A 17,853-nucleotide genomic window follows, 5' to 3' on the forward strand; every position below is an offset into this window, starting at 1 on the left:
AAAAGCAAGATTGTGAACACTTGTAAAAAAGTGCAAATTTCAACTTTAAAATGCAATTTAAATTTCCCTGGAAGACCACATAAAAACTTGTTGCCTGTATTTCCAAGTAGCTGGGTATTTGTGATACAAGAAGAGAACCCTTTTTTCAGTCAGTGCTAGGGATCTGTGGGCTGAAATTTTGCACCTTTCAAGGTCTTTCCATCTGAAATGCATGTGTGTGTCTATAGAGGGAACTGTATGTTCACCAGTCTAAAACATGGCTGGGTTTTTTACATGCTTTGAAAAGTTGTGAACTTCTCAAAGGGAATTACATACAGGACAGCTGTGCTGGTTTTGGGTGGGGTATAGTTAATTTTCTTCACACTAGCTGCTCTGGGGCTGTGTTTTGGATTTGTGCTGAAAACAGTGTTGATGACACAGGGATGTTTTAGCTGTTGCTGGACAGCACTTACACAGCATCAAGGCCCTTTCTGTTCCTCACCTTACTCCAGTGAGGAGACTGAAGGTGGTGCACAAGGAGCTGGGAGGGGACACAGCCAGGACAGCTGACCCCAACTGACCCAAGGGACATCCCAGACCATATGGAGTCATGCTCAGCACATAAAGCTGGGGGAAGGGGAAGGCGGGGGAGGGACATTCAGAGTCACAATGTTTTGTCTTCCCAAATCCCCATTATGTGTGATGGAGCATTGCTTACCTGGAGATGGCTGAACACCTGCCTGCCCATGGGAAGTACTGAATGAATTCCTTGTTTTGCTTTGCTTGCCTGCATGTGTGGCTTTTGCTTTATCTATAAAACTGATTTTTTTGCAGCCCATGAGTTTTCTCACTTTTATTCTTCTCATTCTCTCCCCCACCCACCAGGGAGTAGTGAGTGAGCCTCTGTGGGGTGCTTAGTTGTCATCTAGGGTAAAACTACGACAGCCATTTTTGGTGTTCATTGTGGGGCTCAAAGGGTTCGAAATAGTGACAGGTTTGATTGGAATGTGCTGGATGGAATTCGTAACTGTTATTGCTGTTTGGCCAATAACTGGCAGGCTCCTGTGATTGCCATGGGGCTCACTCGCCTCCCTGTGCATTAGAGTCTAGGGCTCATTAGTGGCTGCTTTTTGCTTTGCTGCAGCCTGTGCTGCTGGTCCCCTCCCTCTGGGACGTTCTGATCCCGGCACTGGCGATGGCCTGGGCTGGCACCTGGCCGGGGCAGCGCTGCTCTTCCTGCGCTGCTGCAACTCCAGTGTGGACTCGAGCCAGAGGGACTCTGACCTGTGGGTGATGAGTCCACGGTGGAACAGGTACATCTGGAAGTGTTTGTGGCCATGGGAAAGTCCACGCCACAGCAGGTGCATCTCAAGGTGTCTGTGGCTGTGCCACAGCAGGTGCACCCCTGACGGCGCCGGGCCCAAGGACAGGGCCGTGCTGCAGCACGCACACCCTGATGCACCCGCGGCTGTTCACGAGGCCCTGCTGGAGCGCCTCAAAGCCATGGCCATGGATAAACCCACAGCAGAGCAGGAACACCCTGCAGGGACTGCAGCCAGGGGCGAGGCCGTGTGGGGCAGGTTTGCTTTCTGCGGGGATGGTGGCCGTGGGTGAGGCCGTGCTGGAGCGGATCTGTTTCTGAGGGCACTGAGGCCCATGGACAGGGCCGTGCTGGAACAGCTGCCCCTCAGAGCCACTGTGGCTGTGGATAAATCCAGCAGCAGGTGTGCCCTGAAGAGCCTGTGGCTCACAGAAATGGCTGCTCTTGGGGAAGGTACAACCCTGAGGGACTGCAGTCTCCAGGTAAGTCCAAGCCAGAGCGGGGGTACAGAGAGGAGTTCATTGCAGTGTTAAACGTGGTGGTCTAGTCCAAAGGAACTGGGAGTGGACATTGTAATGGAAATAGCTTTAAATTGTTGAATTGCATTTTAGGGAATTACTGTAGCAGGAGACACCTGAACCAAAGGAGGACAAGCCTTACATGAAGCAGCCAAAGTGCTTAGTTGCCACCTGGGGTTAAACCATGACAATGGCAAAGGGAGAAGAATGGAAAGAGAATTTTGTTTCATGGGGTGGATATGGCAACAGAGGTACTTCTGGCAGTTCATTAGTTCATACATTACTTGCACTAATACTGGGGCAGTAACAGATTGTCCTGTATAGTACCATTGTCCCCTTTGAGATTTTACCAAGGAGAAGAAACCTTTCCTCCCCGTGCAGTGCCAGTTCTGTGCATTAGAGCTGGAGTGCCACTGAGCAGGCACAGAGAGCAGGAGTTGGACATGTAGTATGTACCATTTATTTATTTATTCATTATCTTTTTTTCTCTTCTCCTCTTTACTCTTTGATTGGAGATTTCCTACATTTTTTATTTTACCTCCTTGTGCTCCATTTCCCAATTTTTTTTTTTGCTCTACTGTTATTTCCTTTGGGAATTTCTTTTCCTGTTCATTTTTTCACAGCATTTTTGAAGCAAAAAATACATCAGAGATGATTTGAGTTTGAAGTGAACTTTAAAACACACAGTCTTTGAGGGACTTTTGGGCTGATGTGGATTCACTTCCTTCTTTGGTGAGGAGGATGGGGTGGGCCCAGAGTATCTGGCTCGTCAGACAGCCATGGCAAGCAGGGCAGGTACGGTCCCCAGCAAAAAACCAGAACAAAATAGGAGCAGCCTGGGTGGGAGCTGCTCACTGGAGCTAAAAATGGCACCCGAACCTCACACCTAACCACTGCCACCATTCCTCTGCCTCACTGATGGAAACAGAGATACTTTAAACATAATCTGGAATTTTCCCAAGCCTCGATATTTGGTAGGTAAACAAGAGAAATATGTGAGTGATAGAAAGCCTACAGTAAGAGGCATGCTCTTGTAGTGTCTTACTAGCAATCAGCACAGAGGTGAGCAATGGTGACCTTCAAATGCTGCGTGGAGACCATGATGCAGCTTCCCTGCTGAGGCAGTGCCATGAAAACCAATCATGTGAGCTAGGGGGAGGGAAGTCAGGAGGTGGTGATTCCCAGTGCACTCTCCAGGAGCTGGCACAGGGGCAGGAGTGTGAGTAGGTGTCCCACTGCAAACATGCATGCTCTTGCACCCTTCTAGGAGTTTACCATGCCACCAAATTATCCTCTTAATAGAAAGGAACTGCTAAAAGCGAGTGCAGCCATGTGCAAGCATCCCTGAAAGACATGGCCTGCTGGCACTTCTTTAAAGCTGGCATTTAAAATTGCTCAGACAGATGGAATGAAAGTATGTAATAAAATGTGACATTTTATTTTATCATCTACATTTGTTAAGTGAATTCTTCTGATCTTTCCCACTTTCAGTAGCACTGAATGCGAGTCAGATTCTGACAATTTGCAGTTTGTAAAAACCGACTCCAGGGGTCAGACAGAAAAACAATAAGTAATAATTAATTACAGGATACACATTCATCCACAGAATCTGGTTATGGTGTGTGACAGCTCAGCCTAACAGAAAAAAAGACACGATTCCAAAAAGTCACAGCTTTATAGGCAATGATTTACAGGCACTTCTCAGTACCATTTGTCTACTTTGTGGTCTTCCTTGTATATATATTTCTAAGTATCAAGGTCTTCCTAGGAATTCAAAAGAAAAAAATATATCTGTTTTCTTCTGTCTTCTAGGTTATTCCCACTTGTTTTCTTCAGTGTGCAAGATAGTACCTTCCCTTGGTCCTCTTCAAAGCACAGCTCCATTAGATACATGTTGTCTCTCCCTCTCAGTGTTTCTCTCCCTGCTGCCCTGGACACGCTTCCAGAGCCTCTGCAGAGCACAGGTACAGCTGGCAGCTCTCACAGACTGCAGCAGATTGCCACACTCATTTCACTTCCGATTTTGTTGCTCAAGAGGAGCAAACCCTGAGGGTCAGCATTCTCAGCTTAGCATTGCTAGTGAAAGGAGAAGGTGTAAAACTGACATAAGCACAGACCAAGCCCTGATGCTTTGAAAGATTGCCCCCATCCCTCCTTTTACAATTTGGTCAGGGACCTCAGCAGCCGTTATATCACTTAATGTTAATTTAGTGCTAAATTGGGAATATTAAGCAGTAAATGATTTAACTTTCAATTTGCAATTAAATTAAAAGCAGCCTTCTCACTGCAAGAGAAATGTCATTGAGAACTAACTTCATATCTGACAGTATTTTGAAAACAGCTTTACTGCAGTTTACAGGTAACACTTTTATGGGGCCTAGCCCTGAGTTTGCAATGAGGACTTGCTCCTGCTACAAACACAAATAGCCTGCACCCTAGGACACACCAAAAATACCTGTGCAGAGGTAAATATTAATTCCACTGTAGCAGCAAGTAGGAGTTCCAACCTTAGAGCAGAAAAACTGCTGTGTTCATGATTTCTCAACAAAACTGAAAAATAAAACACCTGGGCCTTGAAAGGATCAATCTAAGGATTGCAGTATTTACATAGATGCTTACACAAATGCCTGGAAACAACCTTGCTACTACTAAAACTTGTCACTTTTTTATTTCTGGCACCAATTTTTCCATCAAGAAGCCAAAGTAGCCAAGAAAGTACTGCCACCTGTTTATAAGGTGTAGAAATGTGACCTCCTGATCCCACCAGGCTTCAAACTCCTGAAAGCTCAGCCCCTCACTCCCCAAAGTGTGGTATCACTCATCTGTGTAAACAGAGGTCAGAACACCCTGGCTGCCACTGGTGGCTGAAAAATATATGGCTGAATATAAGTGAAGCATCTGGTTTGCATGTCTGCACTCCAGGATCAGTGCTGCAAGGGAAACCCCAGCACTGCCCTTGCTCTTGATATCAGTGTTATCTCTGGCTATGCAGAATCACAGAACCACAGAATGGTTTGGGTTGGAAGGGACCTTAAAGATCATCTAGTTCCAGCTGCCCTGCCATGGGCAGGGACACCTTCCACTAGACCATGGTTCCCATCCAACCTGGCCTACTTCCAGGAATGGGGCATCCACAACTTCTTTGGGCAGCCTGTTCCAGGGCCGCACCGCCTTCGCAGAGAAGAACGTAAGTCATAGGTACATTTCACTTTTAAGGAACTTGTCACTTGGTGTAACCTGTTCTGTTTGATGGTGATGAGGAGCAAAGGCAGTAACTGAGTAAAGAGAGCATGACAGCCCATTGGCTCTCATGTTCTTCCTTTCCAAGCAGTCTGAAAAATATTCACTTATTTGGTGGGTATTTTATTCTATATCAGAACTTGTGAAGTGAACGTTGAGGAGTATTTTCAAGAAGCCTGTTGCAAGTGGGGACATTTTCACCAAGTGCACCAAACACCAGATAAAGAAGAGCTTCCATCAGGAGATGGTTGGATCAAAGTTGAGGTTTTGCCACTTGGGTTTTTGGTTGCACCTCTGAACAATACACAGACCAAGAATTATTTGCAAAAAATTATTCAGTGACACATTTCAAATAATGAATATTTCAAGTGAATTATTATGGGCCATACTTGAATAGGAAAAGAAGCAAAATAGTTGATGAATTATTCATGCAGCTTTAGCACTGATGTAATAAATATTACATGGTGTCAGAGGGAAATGAAGAATTTTGAAATGAAGAAAGAAATTAACTATGAAGGAAAAGCACCTGAAAATTGGAGAAGGTGAATACAAAGATTTGAGCTATGTGAATAATAATGAAGAGACTTAACGGGGAATAAAAGGGGTGACAACTCCGAGTCAGTTCAAGAGGCAAAATACTCTTTCTCTTTAATGCTATCTCTACAGAGAATACACAAACTTCTCAAATCTCCTTCAGCTCTGTCTAAAAACAAAAGGAGGGAAACAAAGGAAGACCCCCTAGAGTCAGCCAGGTGGGAACATACCTAGATCTGGCTAAGGGAGTTACAAAATCAGAGGTACTGATTTACAAAAGGGCTGTAATGTTTGGAGAAAAATACCATTTTTAATAACAAATAATGTCTTATTTTACTTGGCAAAGTGACTTTTCCCAACAGCTTAATAGTGAAGTAGGATAACAGGATTGTGTATTTCTTAAGGACAGAATCCATAAGGCTTTTGTTGTGCTTTGGGTACACATTCAGCAGGTTTAGCTGCTCTGCCACTGATCACGTCTGAATGGTCAGTGAAATCTGCTTTGACATACTGCATCGAGGAGCAACAATGTTAATTCCAGGTTTGCTCTTTTGCTCAGATGTAGTGTGTACAGATTCTTGTTAGTCTTATCAGTTGACTCTTCATTTTAGCATTCAAAACCCCCATTTTTTAAGTCCTATTTTTGTGTGTGAGAGGAATCTAACCTGGTTTTTTTCGTTCCAAATACCTGCCTATTGACCTTTCTTTTACAACAGTAAGTAGAAAATTGGAGAGAAGAAAGAAGTTGAAAAATCCCAACATACTCCACATATTTTGAAACAATTTCTTTTTCTAAAAGTAGAAGTGGAGACACATTACACATATTTTCCCTATTGACAATGGACTTGAGCTTCTTTTAACCTCGGGAGTAACATATTAAAATGAAATGTTTTATGTTCGTCATTTCCGTAAATGTCTCATTTACAAAATCTGTTATGGGCACACCAGTCGCCTCCTCATTGGACATTTACCAGCCTTGGCATATCAATCCATCTCTTGCACATCTGCTCAGAAAATGTAATTAGTTATACCCATATGCTGCAGAAGTACATGATAAAACTTAAAAACCAGAAAAGGCCAAGAGACTTGACAGCCTTTCTCCTTCATACTATGAGTATTTTGTTGAAGACCTAGGAAAGAGAGAAGCTTTTCTTGCCCTCTGCCACAGGGTGGGGATATCACCGTGTCCTAAGCAACTTCCATAGATAAGGCAAAGCAATTTATAGTTTGTTCTAAGAGTGTTCACTTCAGAACAATAATATGTGGTTTTAAAATACATAGTATTCCTCAAATAGGCACACCTTCTTTTCCTGCTCATTAAAATACTTACAAACATATCCTTGCAAGGAAATGTTAAATAAGATGGACAGGGAGCCACATCAGAAGTTTTGACATGGGAGTTCAAGATGAGAAGCTCTTGCTACACCAAATGACACTCATATGTAGTGAATATGGAAACTCAGCTTGTTGATCAGGTTTTTGACAGCTGTGCTCAAGTTTGCTGGCAAGTGGCAAAGGAGAGAGGCATTTGCTGTCCAAAACGGAGCTCTACCTCAGCAACCAAAATTTGGTTCAATGGCACCTTTGTGCCACTGGCTCGTGGGTAGAACTGTTCCATGTTCACCAGTGTTCAGCCCCTGCATTCACTGGACATGTCTCTGCAAAAGGGATGAGCAGAGGGCTGGTGTAACTCCCTTGGACTTTAGTCAGGATCCTTTAAAATTTGCACTTTTTTTCACTAGATAACATTAATTACCTTGCTATAGATACAAAATAGAGCTGTTAAAACCGTGATTTATCCATTGATCCCAGCTTCTTCAAAGTTCACCCCATAGAATGCAATATACTCTGGATATCCTATAGTTCCATCTCCATGGCAAGGGATTTGCAGCTTTTCTCAAAATCTGTTGTAATGAAACATTAGTTAAGTTTTTAATGGATAGTACATTATCAGCCTCTGTTGGTGGTGTGTTTAAAACCCAAGATTACATTTCAATTCATGAGAGATCTGAGCTTTCAGCCAGATCCTCACAGAGGATCAGAAGCCACTGGCCACTAGTTAAATAATACAGAACAAAACAAATTCTGAAAATGCTGAATTCTGTCAACTCAGTTTTCTTGTTTTCTTACTGAAATCCAAAACAATGTGTCACTGTTCACTATATGAACAAAGTCATGGTGATCTGGCATTACAGAAACACCATTTTAAGTTCATCTCTGACATACCACATTTTGTTGTGTATGTTGTTTAATGGCTGTACATTCTTCTTAAAAAAAACCAAACCCACTTTCAAATTATTAACATTCTTTTACTTCAGTAGGGGGTTCATAATCATAGCTGCTGCACCTCCAGCCTCCACCTTTTCTTTTAGGATTAACTGGGGAAAAAGAAAAGCTCTAATAATTATAGAGATTTAGCTGTCTTTATAAACTGGATATTTTAAGATCTGTTTACAAGATCACAATATGAAACATCATTCAAAAACAGTGTGAATTGATTACATTCTTCTGAAGAACATGTAGCAGTAGAATATGCATTTGTAGCTGTTACACTGCCCTATAATTAAGACTTTATTGCTTCCCTTCTAAACACATTGCCACTGCTGAAGAACAGCTGAGATAATTTAAATGAAACAATGGAAAATGCTGCCCCCTCCCCCAAAAATCACCTTCCAAGCTTTTAGAAAAAGGTGGCAGAAAGACTTTGGTCACTACCAAATATATGAGTAAGTAATCAGTAACTACTGATAATAGTTTTCTGCTCCTGTTTCTTTTCAATGAGCATATTTTCCCCAAATACTATTAATAATTTGAATGTTGCTTAGTTGGGAGACTTTATATTAGAACAGCTGAACAGTCTTTGGTCTCTTCATTCATTTCTATGGAATCTGGATCACAGCATGGTGATGGTATGGTCACCAATTATATTGGGAATGTTCATATATTTCAGAATGAATGAACAAACCAAAAAACCTGAGAGGCACCAAATAAATACATTTGCATGCTTAGAATTACTCAGAGACTCATTTCTACTCTGAACCAATCTTAAATATTTTTTTAAAAACTAAAATTAATACTAATAAATTAATAAAATAGATATACCACAAATAATGGATTAGAACAATCTAACATCTGGATCTGTGTTACTGGAGAGGGACTCCAAAGGAAAATCCTCAAAACCTTGCAGTTTATTTGTTCTGAATAAATACTTTTGATAAATGAGATGATATATTACAAAGCAGAGATGAAGTAATACTTTTTTCCATAAAGGTCATCCAGAAGACAAATGCTTTTAAGGAGAAATGTACGTATATAGCAATAGCATTGATGAGCTTTGTCAAATTGCAGATGATTTTCCAAGCATGGAAGCCAGAATTCCCATGGCAACCCTCACAAACTTCTCATACACACACACACACATTTGATGTAGGTAGCAAGCCATATAATGTAGGAACAGGAACATTTCAAGTAAAGGGTTAAAAACTAAGCTAAATATAATTTAAACCTTGAAACCAAATAACCCTCTAATTGTATCCAAGGTATTGTTTTCCTTCCATCCTATTTTCTGATTTTCTATATTCTGAAATCTATGTATAAATTGCAATCCAAGTGACAGATGCCAGTTATCTTTGTACCACTCCCAGAATCTGAATAAGAGACAAAGTGCAGTACCTCCTTTTGCTCCTCAGCACCTCTCTCAGCACTGGGGTGGCCAGGAGAAAGGGAGTTACCTTTCCTCAGCGTGTGCCAGGCTCCCAGCCCTCCACACCCTGCTCTGTGCCACCTCCTCAGTTTGGGGACTCTGTACCCTGTCCTAGCATGGCTGTAAAAGTCCTTATTAAACCTGGGTGAGGTGCTCAGTGTGTGAGCAGGAACCAGGGGCAGAAGTGGCTTTACAGCCCTTATGGAAAGGGAAAAAAACCTGTAAACAATGCCAGGGAATGTTTTCTATTGGTGTCACTGCATTTTAACCAGATAGGGCATGGGTTTTTTCAATTTGGTTATAAGAACCTGGCTGAGAGTTGCCAGGCTGACCCAGTACTGCCATTCTGTATTAGATGCTCTGGATAGGGTTGATGATCATCTGTACTGAGAGTATCTCTGTTTCAGCAAAAACTCACGCATAAGAGGCTAATAGAAATAAAAGGTTCTAGGTTCAGCCTTTAGCAGAAGTGTATTTCTTCATTTGCTGTACCTGCATGTGACAAAATGAGGCACAGCTGTATTTGTGTAATATTTTTAAATTCTTTTGACAGTTGAGTGTCACAATGCACAATAATCACCACAGAAGATGATAGTTGATTTTTCCACTTTAGCACCTCCCCTTTTATACTTCATTAATTTTCTTTCCTACAATGAGATGGTAACAAAACAGGTGCAATCATAGGAATAAAGGAACATCTGGAATGCACCAATAAATATTGAACAACTTACTTTACAAAGTTAAGCTGCCACAATTAATTCACTTATAAAATTTTTCCTGTCCTGTCAGTGAATGAACACAGTCTCCAAAGAGCTATTCTCATTTAGGTATTTTCTCTCAAACCAAATTACAAATATTTTTCTAACCTTGCTTTAGCTTTGCTTTTATGTCAGCTGAGTATCTGCCAGGTTGTTTTGTTTATTGCAAAAAGATATTGCAGGTGGGTCAAAGTAGGAGAGGATGTACTGAATTCTTGTAATAATTTGTCTCTTAATAATATAATTACTGTCAATTTCCACTCTATTTCGTAGACTCATATGGTATTTTTTAGGTTCAAAAGGACCCTCATAAATTTCCCTCTTTAACCTTTTATTAGATAGAAACTTTGGACTTTTGTGCTGTGTATATTGAAGAATCAAGCAGTGAAAAGAGATGAAAGAGCAGTCGTGATTCTGAAACTTCAGTGAGCTGCTGCTCATTTACAGACCTTGCCAGCCTTAAGGGCTTGGTACCAGCTTTGTGGGGCCAAAGCAATTCTTACAGGCTCGTGGGCAGGAGGTCCTGATGTTCAGAGCAGCTCTGGCTTTGCCTTCTAACCTGACAAATAATGCAGTGCGTGAGTGAAAAAACATTTCTCCACTTAGAAGTGAGGAGCTTTGTGGTAGTCGTACATGTTGTACAGAGCATCTTGCTCGGCTCTCATTTTACGTACTATTTCTTTACCTCCTGGTGAAAACTTAATTTATTATTTAAATGAACACAACTCCAGGGTACAAATAAAAAAATAAACATCTTATTTGTTTTCCTTTGCAAAAAGAACCTGGTGAGATGCTTCACTTTGCAAAAAAAAAAAAAAAAGGAGAAAATCGCATTGTAACATTGCAGCTATTTATTTTCTTTGATTGAAGAAGTTAATTTTGAAAAGCAGTTCAGTTGCTCTTTAAGCCATAGTTAAAGAACAGTCAATCTTCCCCATGTCACATATTCAGTGTTGCTTTGATTCCAAGCAAGTTTCTTAGTTTGGCTTTAAGAGTAATGGCTTTCTGGCAACTCTTGGTTAAATATGAATGCAGACATGAGAATGCTTATTCCTTAACTAAACTTCTAAGCAATACAACTATCAAATGAATTATTCCTGCTGAAAACTCGTTGTCATGTTACAGTCCAGGTAAAAAATTTCAAACCTCAGATACGGCTTTTTTGCCTGTAGGAAAATGAGTACAATGGGGTTTTGATATGTTTTTCCAATTATATTTTAAACAAGGACATCCTCTTACTGTTCTTCATTTGTTCAGTTGTGTGTCTTACCTAAACCAGGATGTACCCTCACTTTTCAGGTCCCCAAAACCTCCCAAATCTGCTGAAAGTTTGTGTCTGTCCCTTTCAGGTTCAGATGAGTTGTTGCTGCTCTGTTCCTCCCAGTGGGGCAGAGCCGCTGCCAACAGGGGGGGCTGCATCCAAACATTGCTGCAGCTTGAAAATGCAACATAGTGGGTTTCATGAAGGAGTTTATGGTTCATCCTGTTGGCCAGCACTTCTTTCAATCACTCTGTACTCAATAAGGAGCCTCTGTGGGATTGCATAGATAAGGCTTCTCTCTCCCCACAGTGATGGCAGGACTAGAGTAAAGATGATGGCTTTGTGACATACAGCCAGTTAACAGAAGGTCCACACAGTAAAAGCTTCACAGCTATGCAGTGCTTTATGAATGTTTTGTTGTCCAAGTGCTTTCTGCAAAGGTTTTACTATCTCATCCTCTACTCACTCAAGTCAGTCACACCAGCTGGCAGGTAGGAGCTCCTCCATTTGTTAGAAAAAGGGTTATTTAGCCATTTTCTTTGAGTAAATTTAAAACATATCAGAGTAGCCTATTACATACACCTCTGCCCTCATCCATTCTTGAATGTGCAAGGGACAGTTGTCCAAACTAGTGGGCAGTGCTGATGTGTGATGTGAAAATGTGATTTAGACATATGGAAGAAAACCACTGCATACTCCTCATGGCCTTCAAAGCTCCTGCTCAAAGGTTGCTTTAATGATTAATTGATGCCAGTATTATCCTTATTTTAATGATACTAGAAGTGAAATTCTGCCCACAGCTATCAGGTAAATGAAAAAAATTCAATACATAGAGCACAAATCTTTTTAAAAGGTCACTATTTTGGGTAGAGGCTGACAGCAGCAGGGGCCAGAAGAACCTGTATTTATTTCTTTTTTCTCTGGACATGCATCTTGCCACACATCAGTTGTAAAGGGATGGAATCTGTATCAGGAAACCCTTTAAAATCACTCAGCACTGAAAGCCACTGATTTCTTACCCACATCCCTGTTTTACCTTTACTACCAGCAATTTGCTCTGGTGAAAGTTCCCCTGTTAGGTACCAGAGAAGGTTTTTGTTCTTTTCTTTGTATGTGTTTTCACTCTAACAAGAGAGAGATGCATTATTTAAAGGCCCTAGGTATGAACCACTGACATACAAAGAGGCAGCGTGAAAATCCAGTAAGAGGCAGACTGATTTTGAGTAATTAAATACCTTAAGCACTTTCTAATCATTAGCCTAAGAAAAGCAAGACTCCATAAAAGAAAAATCTTTGGAAATAAGTCTAAATATGCAATAGACTTTCTAAAATTGTAAGTTTCAGAAGTATTTGCATGACATGAAAAGGACAATGTTTGATTGCACTTAACAATAGACCTTATTTTTACATGATGATAGAGCTACTAAAAAATCGGGAAAACAAATACATGGTCACAAGAAGGCCTCTATAAAACTGACTGTTAAAATCTTTCCCCCATAAGTTATGGCCTAGCTAAAGAGAAAAAGAAATTAAAAATAAATCATGAACATAATAATGAATGTTTTACCAAGAATGGAAAATGTCCAATGGTGCTTCTCATTCCCAAATGTCTCAGAAAGCAACCTATTAGTCTGGCAGACTATGCAGGTAAAATCAATGCCTGTAATGCCATCTCAGCTAACCCAAGATTGTATGTCCTTAGAGGTGCCTAAATTAGCAGCATGATAGTAATTCTTGGTTACACTTACAAATTTCTATCCTTCCAGTAAGCCTGTTCAAGCTCAATTCCTTAAACTTTAACTTACCTGGTATTCAGAGTGTTACTGCTGTCTGTCTTGCTGCAATCCTGTTTATAGAACTGTACACTACAGAGGGATTAGGAGCTAAAAACAGCAGGCTAAATTGAGTATTAATAAATGCAAATAAATGCTCACTGGGGAAAAGCCAATTCTCCTATATATACACACTGATGGATATTAAACTATTCAGTAACCTTCAGAATAGCTCTTAATATTAGTGGACAGTTCTGTGGAATGGCAGCTCAGCATTCAGTGGTACTTCAAAAAATAAATTAGGAATATGATGACAAAAATCAAAGCATAATTATGACAACATGTACATTTCTGGTGTGTCTGCATTTTGAGTACTGGTTGCAGCAGAACTAGAAAATACAGAGAAAAGCAGTAACAATGAGCACAGATGTCAAGTGCCTTTTGTACAATATGGTATTAAGCTATGGTTTTTCCTCTGGGAAACTTGGAAAACACAAGAGGTCTGTAAATTCTTGAGTGGCACAGGGAAGACAAATAGGAAACAGTTGCTCAACTCTTCTCAAAATTTAACAGGCAGAAGGCATTACCTGAAGTTATTGGGCAGCTGGTTTAGGAAATTACAAAATTAATTGATTTTTGCTACATATTAAGTTGTGGAGTTCACTGATATTCAGCATGGTAAATCCTATGAGTTTAGGTGGAAAAAAAAATGAAAGGGAAAGCCATTAAGGCTATTAAGCACATTCATAGAAGTTCTCATGTTAAAAAGTAATCATCAGGAAGGTAGAGTGGGAAAAGAGCACAGTCCAGCCACGTTGTTCTTCCCCGCCTCCTGCAAGGATCCACTGCCAGCACGGCTGGAGAAGACCCTGTGAGGCACAGTCCTTCAGCACTGCACTGCCCTCCTCCTGACACAGATTCACCTCTGCACGGGGAGTTGTCCACACTGGGAGAGATGCATGCTCCCTGCAGGATTTCAGGAGCAGCTTAACTGCCACTTTAAAGATGAAAAAAACAGCCGAGCTTTCACTACTACTTCATGGGGGCAGCATGAGAACACTTGTCCTAGCACTGCTGAAAAGGTCGTGCTGGTATTCCAGATCTCACTTGCAATATACATTTTTTAAGATCAAAGCCACAAAATCCTTGCCCAGCTTGGGCAGGTCCACAGCCACCCAGGAGCAGCAGCCATGTGCTCTGGAATTGTCTCCTGCAGCCATTAGCTGACTGATCAGAGCATGTGTACAAAATGCCACCACAAAAGGTGCAGGTGTTGGCTGAAGCCCTGCTCTTCTGCAAGGCCAGAGCCCTGGTTAGGCTGTCTCTGATTCCTGCACCTCATTCCTTCCACACAGAGCCTGTGGCTTGCTCAGACCTTAACCACCAGGGAGAACTGCAGAAACTACAGCTGCAGTCTGGAGGACCTTTTGGGTGGAATAATTCAGTGACTGGAAGACTTTAATACATATTGCATGAGTGAATCAGCTGATCATTTTAATGCAAACCTCTTTTATTTCTCTTCCACATTGACTATCTAAAGAGGGAAGAAGTTAAGCATTACAGGAGGGTCAGCCATGGGAGCAGAAAGTTTCACCCTGCAAACTCCAAATGGAAGTTCTTGTGTTGGCATCAGTGCTGTCACTGTACAAAGTCACTGTAAAAACAGTCTGTTTCATGAACTGTCACTTTTTCTTTATGCTTCAAAAAACGTCAAATTGAAGATGTCTAATAAACATGTAAATACTGCAAACTGAAAACTGAATTAACAATACTTTAAAGCAGCATTAATCTCACAAAACGTCTGGCATCTTTATGTCCTGTGTTGTCATAGGGCAACTAGCAAGATCTATTAAAATAATCCTAAAGTCCTAGCCCTTAAAGACTACACAAGGTAATTCTACAAGTACAAGAAATTATTCAAGAAAGAGAATCAAAGAAGTATGCTAAAATACCAAAATACTTCTAAAAAAGACTAGGATACAAAATGATGACAAACTTTCCTCATTAAAATTTTTATTAAAATGGAGCTATTTTTACATATTTAAAATATTTTATATCCAAATTACACAATATTTACGAAAACAATTGTATGCAAATGCATAAAAATATGTAAAATCAGAGCTAAGCAATATAAAGCAACATAAAGCATGTTTCAAAATGTATTTCAGGACTAGAATACCTGAGTGTTCAATAAGCTGGTTTCCTGCATTTCACTGATTTTTAACAGTTAAATTTAATAATGTAACTGATCTCATATAAAGCACTTTGGTTGGGAGAAACTGCACGGAAAAGGCAGAGATCAAGCAGAGATATTACTCAAGGCCTGTCTTCAGAATCTTCTTCCACATGAAGATCCACTGATTGAGATGCTAGGAAGGACTCCCACGTAGCAAGGCACTTAAAAAAACCGAACACATACATATGAGTACAGCAGACAGATTTCTGTAAACTGTTGGCCAAGGAGAAAAGGAATTTTAAAAAAATAGCAGAATACATACACATTGTCACAAGCTGCTTTTGTAGGACCGTGGTAAGAGCAAACTACGGTTTCCTAGGCAGCTCAGTGATATGCAAAATGTTAGCTAACATGCTGAGTGAGCTGTAAAGGTCAATTTTACATAATGACAAGCACACACTGTGAGCATTGTAATTGTATGTTGTAGTATGGAAGATGCTAACATTAATTATGCTTTTCTTTAATCTCTTCCTTCAGTTACAGGCAAAAATCTCTTCCAAATAGAAAGCACATTGTCAGGCACTGTTCCCTTGTAATCTCTGTGGATTCCTATTGTATACCCAATTTCCTTGCAAGTTAAATGAAACCACTTTTTTTTTTTCTATATAAGGAGAGAATGGGAAAGAAATAGGACCAGAAAGGCAGGAGCTAGGAGTAGGGAAGTTGTTATTCCTTTCAAGTGGTATTTCTCTCTTTATGGAAAAATGTATTTACAATTGTAAAAACTATTTTTTTTATTTGAAGCATCAATTCTGCAGGCAGTAAAATGAAAAAAAGCCAACAAACCAACCCCAACCCCAACCCCAAATGACTTTGGTTCAATTTGGCTTAAATGAGTGTTGGCAGCTTGGCAAGCCATTCTAAATCATAAATTAGTGTTGAGAGCCATGGCAAAGCTATCACGAGGTAAACTCTAGTGAGTTGATGCTTGTTACCCAAAGCACCAGGTTGTACTATTTCAAGTCTGGCAGTAGAACAGGAAAGGCAAATTCCTGCAATAATTTTCTTGTTCTGATGCTGTTGAAAAAAAGCCCTTGAAACTGAAATGTTCTAACAAAATTTTGACTTACACATTCATACCTATTGTTCTTGACAATGCAGCTTATTTACTACTTACTCTACACAGTTCTTTTCATGAAGAATCTTTATTATGCACAATAAATAAGTCTTCTGAAATTTCTCTGGAAATATATATTAAAATCTGGACAGCAGACTCCATTTATCTGAACTTTGAATTAAATCAGTGCCCTGAAAACAGCATCATTTCCTAACTGAAATCTTTTGCCATAAACTATTCAAGCCACAGACATTTGCTAAGCCCAGCTCATTGGAACATCTCATATCCATCTGTCATGGCTTAGGAGACATGGAAATGACCCAGCCTGAACTTGCAGCCACCTAACTTTATTAGACATTTCTTGTGAATGACTTCCAAACTCTGTGATTAAATATGGAGATATAGTCATACTACACTGAAGAGCCTAGGTCCTGGTATAACTGCCTATTTGTGTGCAAGCAGATGAGTGGGAGGATCTGATATGTTAAAGTATAAGCTCAAAGAGGAAAAACAAAGAATACACACAGGATGACTAGAGCTGGGGGAATTCGTGATGACACAAGGATGCAGAACCAGGGATACCCATAAAATTAAGGGTGACAAAAGTAACAAGAAAAAAAAAGTCAGCAGTGGCTTTGTCTCTGAAGACATAAGAAAGTAGAACATGTGGGTCTGCAAAAAAATGAGAGCAGTTAAACAGCCAATTGAACTAAAAGATCACAAAGAAAAAAGTCTGAGCTTATTTTTGCATAGGTTTTTGGTTATTATTAGACACAATAGAGATAATTTCTGTTATTCACATTTTGTCCCCTAGACTATGGATACCATGAATTTACTTCCCCAGTCTTTCTCTTTTGATCTTGCTTCCAAGTCACTACTGCTGCTATTGCACACAACAACATTATGCTGCTGTTCAGAGTACATCTAAGGTTCGAATTACTGTGAAAAGAGAGGACTAACAGGATAAGATTCATGTGGAAATCTGCTTTCTTCATTGACTTTTTGGAGAAATGTTATTTTGAAATGGTACACCATGGAGAAACAGTGAAGTTACTGCCAGCATGAACAGTGAACTGCAAGTGTTGAAAAGTGATTTCTGATTTAAAAGGTCTTTTTGACCTTTTGTATAAAGCCTTTAAGTTTGATCATTAGATACTCCCCTATTTCATGTGACACTGTGGCAGCTGAGTCTATCTGAGAGGTTTGAGCTGGAACACAGCATCTTGGTTTTGAGATGGCAGTGAGGCAGCTGCTAGCAATGTGTCTTCACTACAGCACTCAAACTCATCAATTTCTGTTGAGCCCAGCCTGGCTTACCATCCTAGAAAGCTGCAAGGCACAGCTGTTTTTCTAGGCTTTTTCTAAGTGTGATGCAAGAAAACATCACTTTTTCTTGAAGAGTCTTTTGTTAGCAATGACAAATTTTTTTTCTGAATCGCAGTTTAATTTAATTACCACATAAGTCCATGTTTTG

At 40.3% G+C, this 17,853-nt stretch overlaps 1 protein-coding gene across 1 annotated transcript in view; it reads right to left on the minus strand.

The window, feature by feature from the left end:
- Nucleotides 1-15,082: 15,082 nt before the first annotated feature.
- Nucleotides 15,083-17,853, minus strand: part of SNX7 (sorting nexin 7) — a 29,386-nt gene continuing 26,615 nt past the window's right edge. Inside the window, exon 9 of the mRNA XM_048312550.1 lies at nucleotides 15,083-15,483. Coding sequence (XP_048168507.1) covers nucleotides 15,403-15,483 — 81 coding nt within the window. The 3' untranslated portion in view covers nucleotides 15,083-15,402. The remainder of the gene's footprint in view (nucleotides 15,484-17,853) is intronic.

Source organism: Corvus hawaiiensis, chromosome 9 (assembly GCF_020740725.1).
Source record: "Corvus hawaiiensis isolate bCorHaw1 chromosome 9, bCorHaw1.pri.cur, whole genome shotgun sequence".
Lineage (NCBI taxonomy): Eukaryota > Metazoa > Chordata > Aves > Passeriformes > Corvidae > Corvus > Corvus hawaiiensis.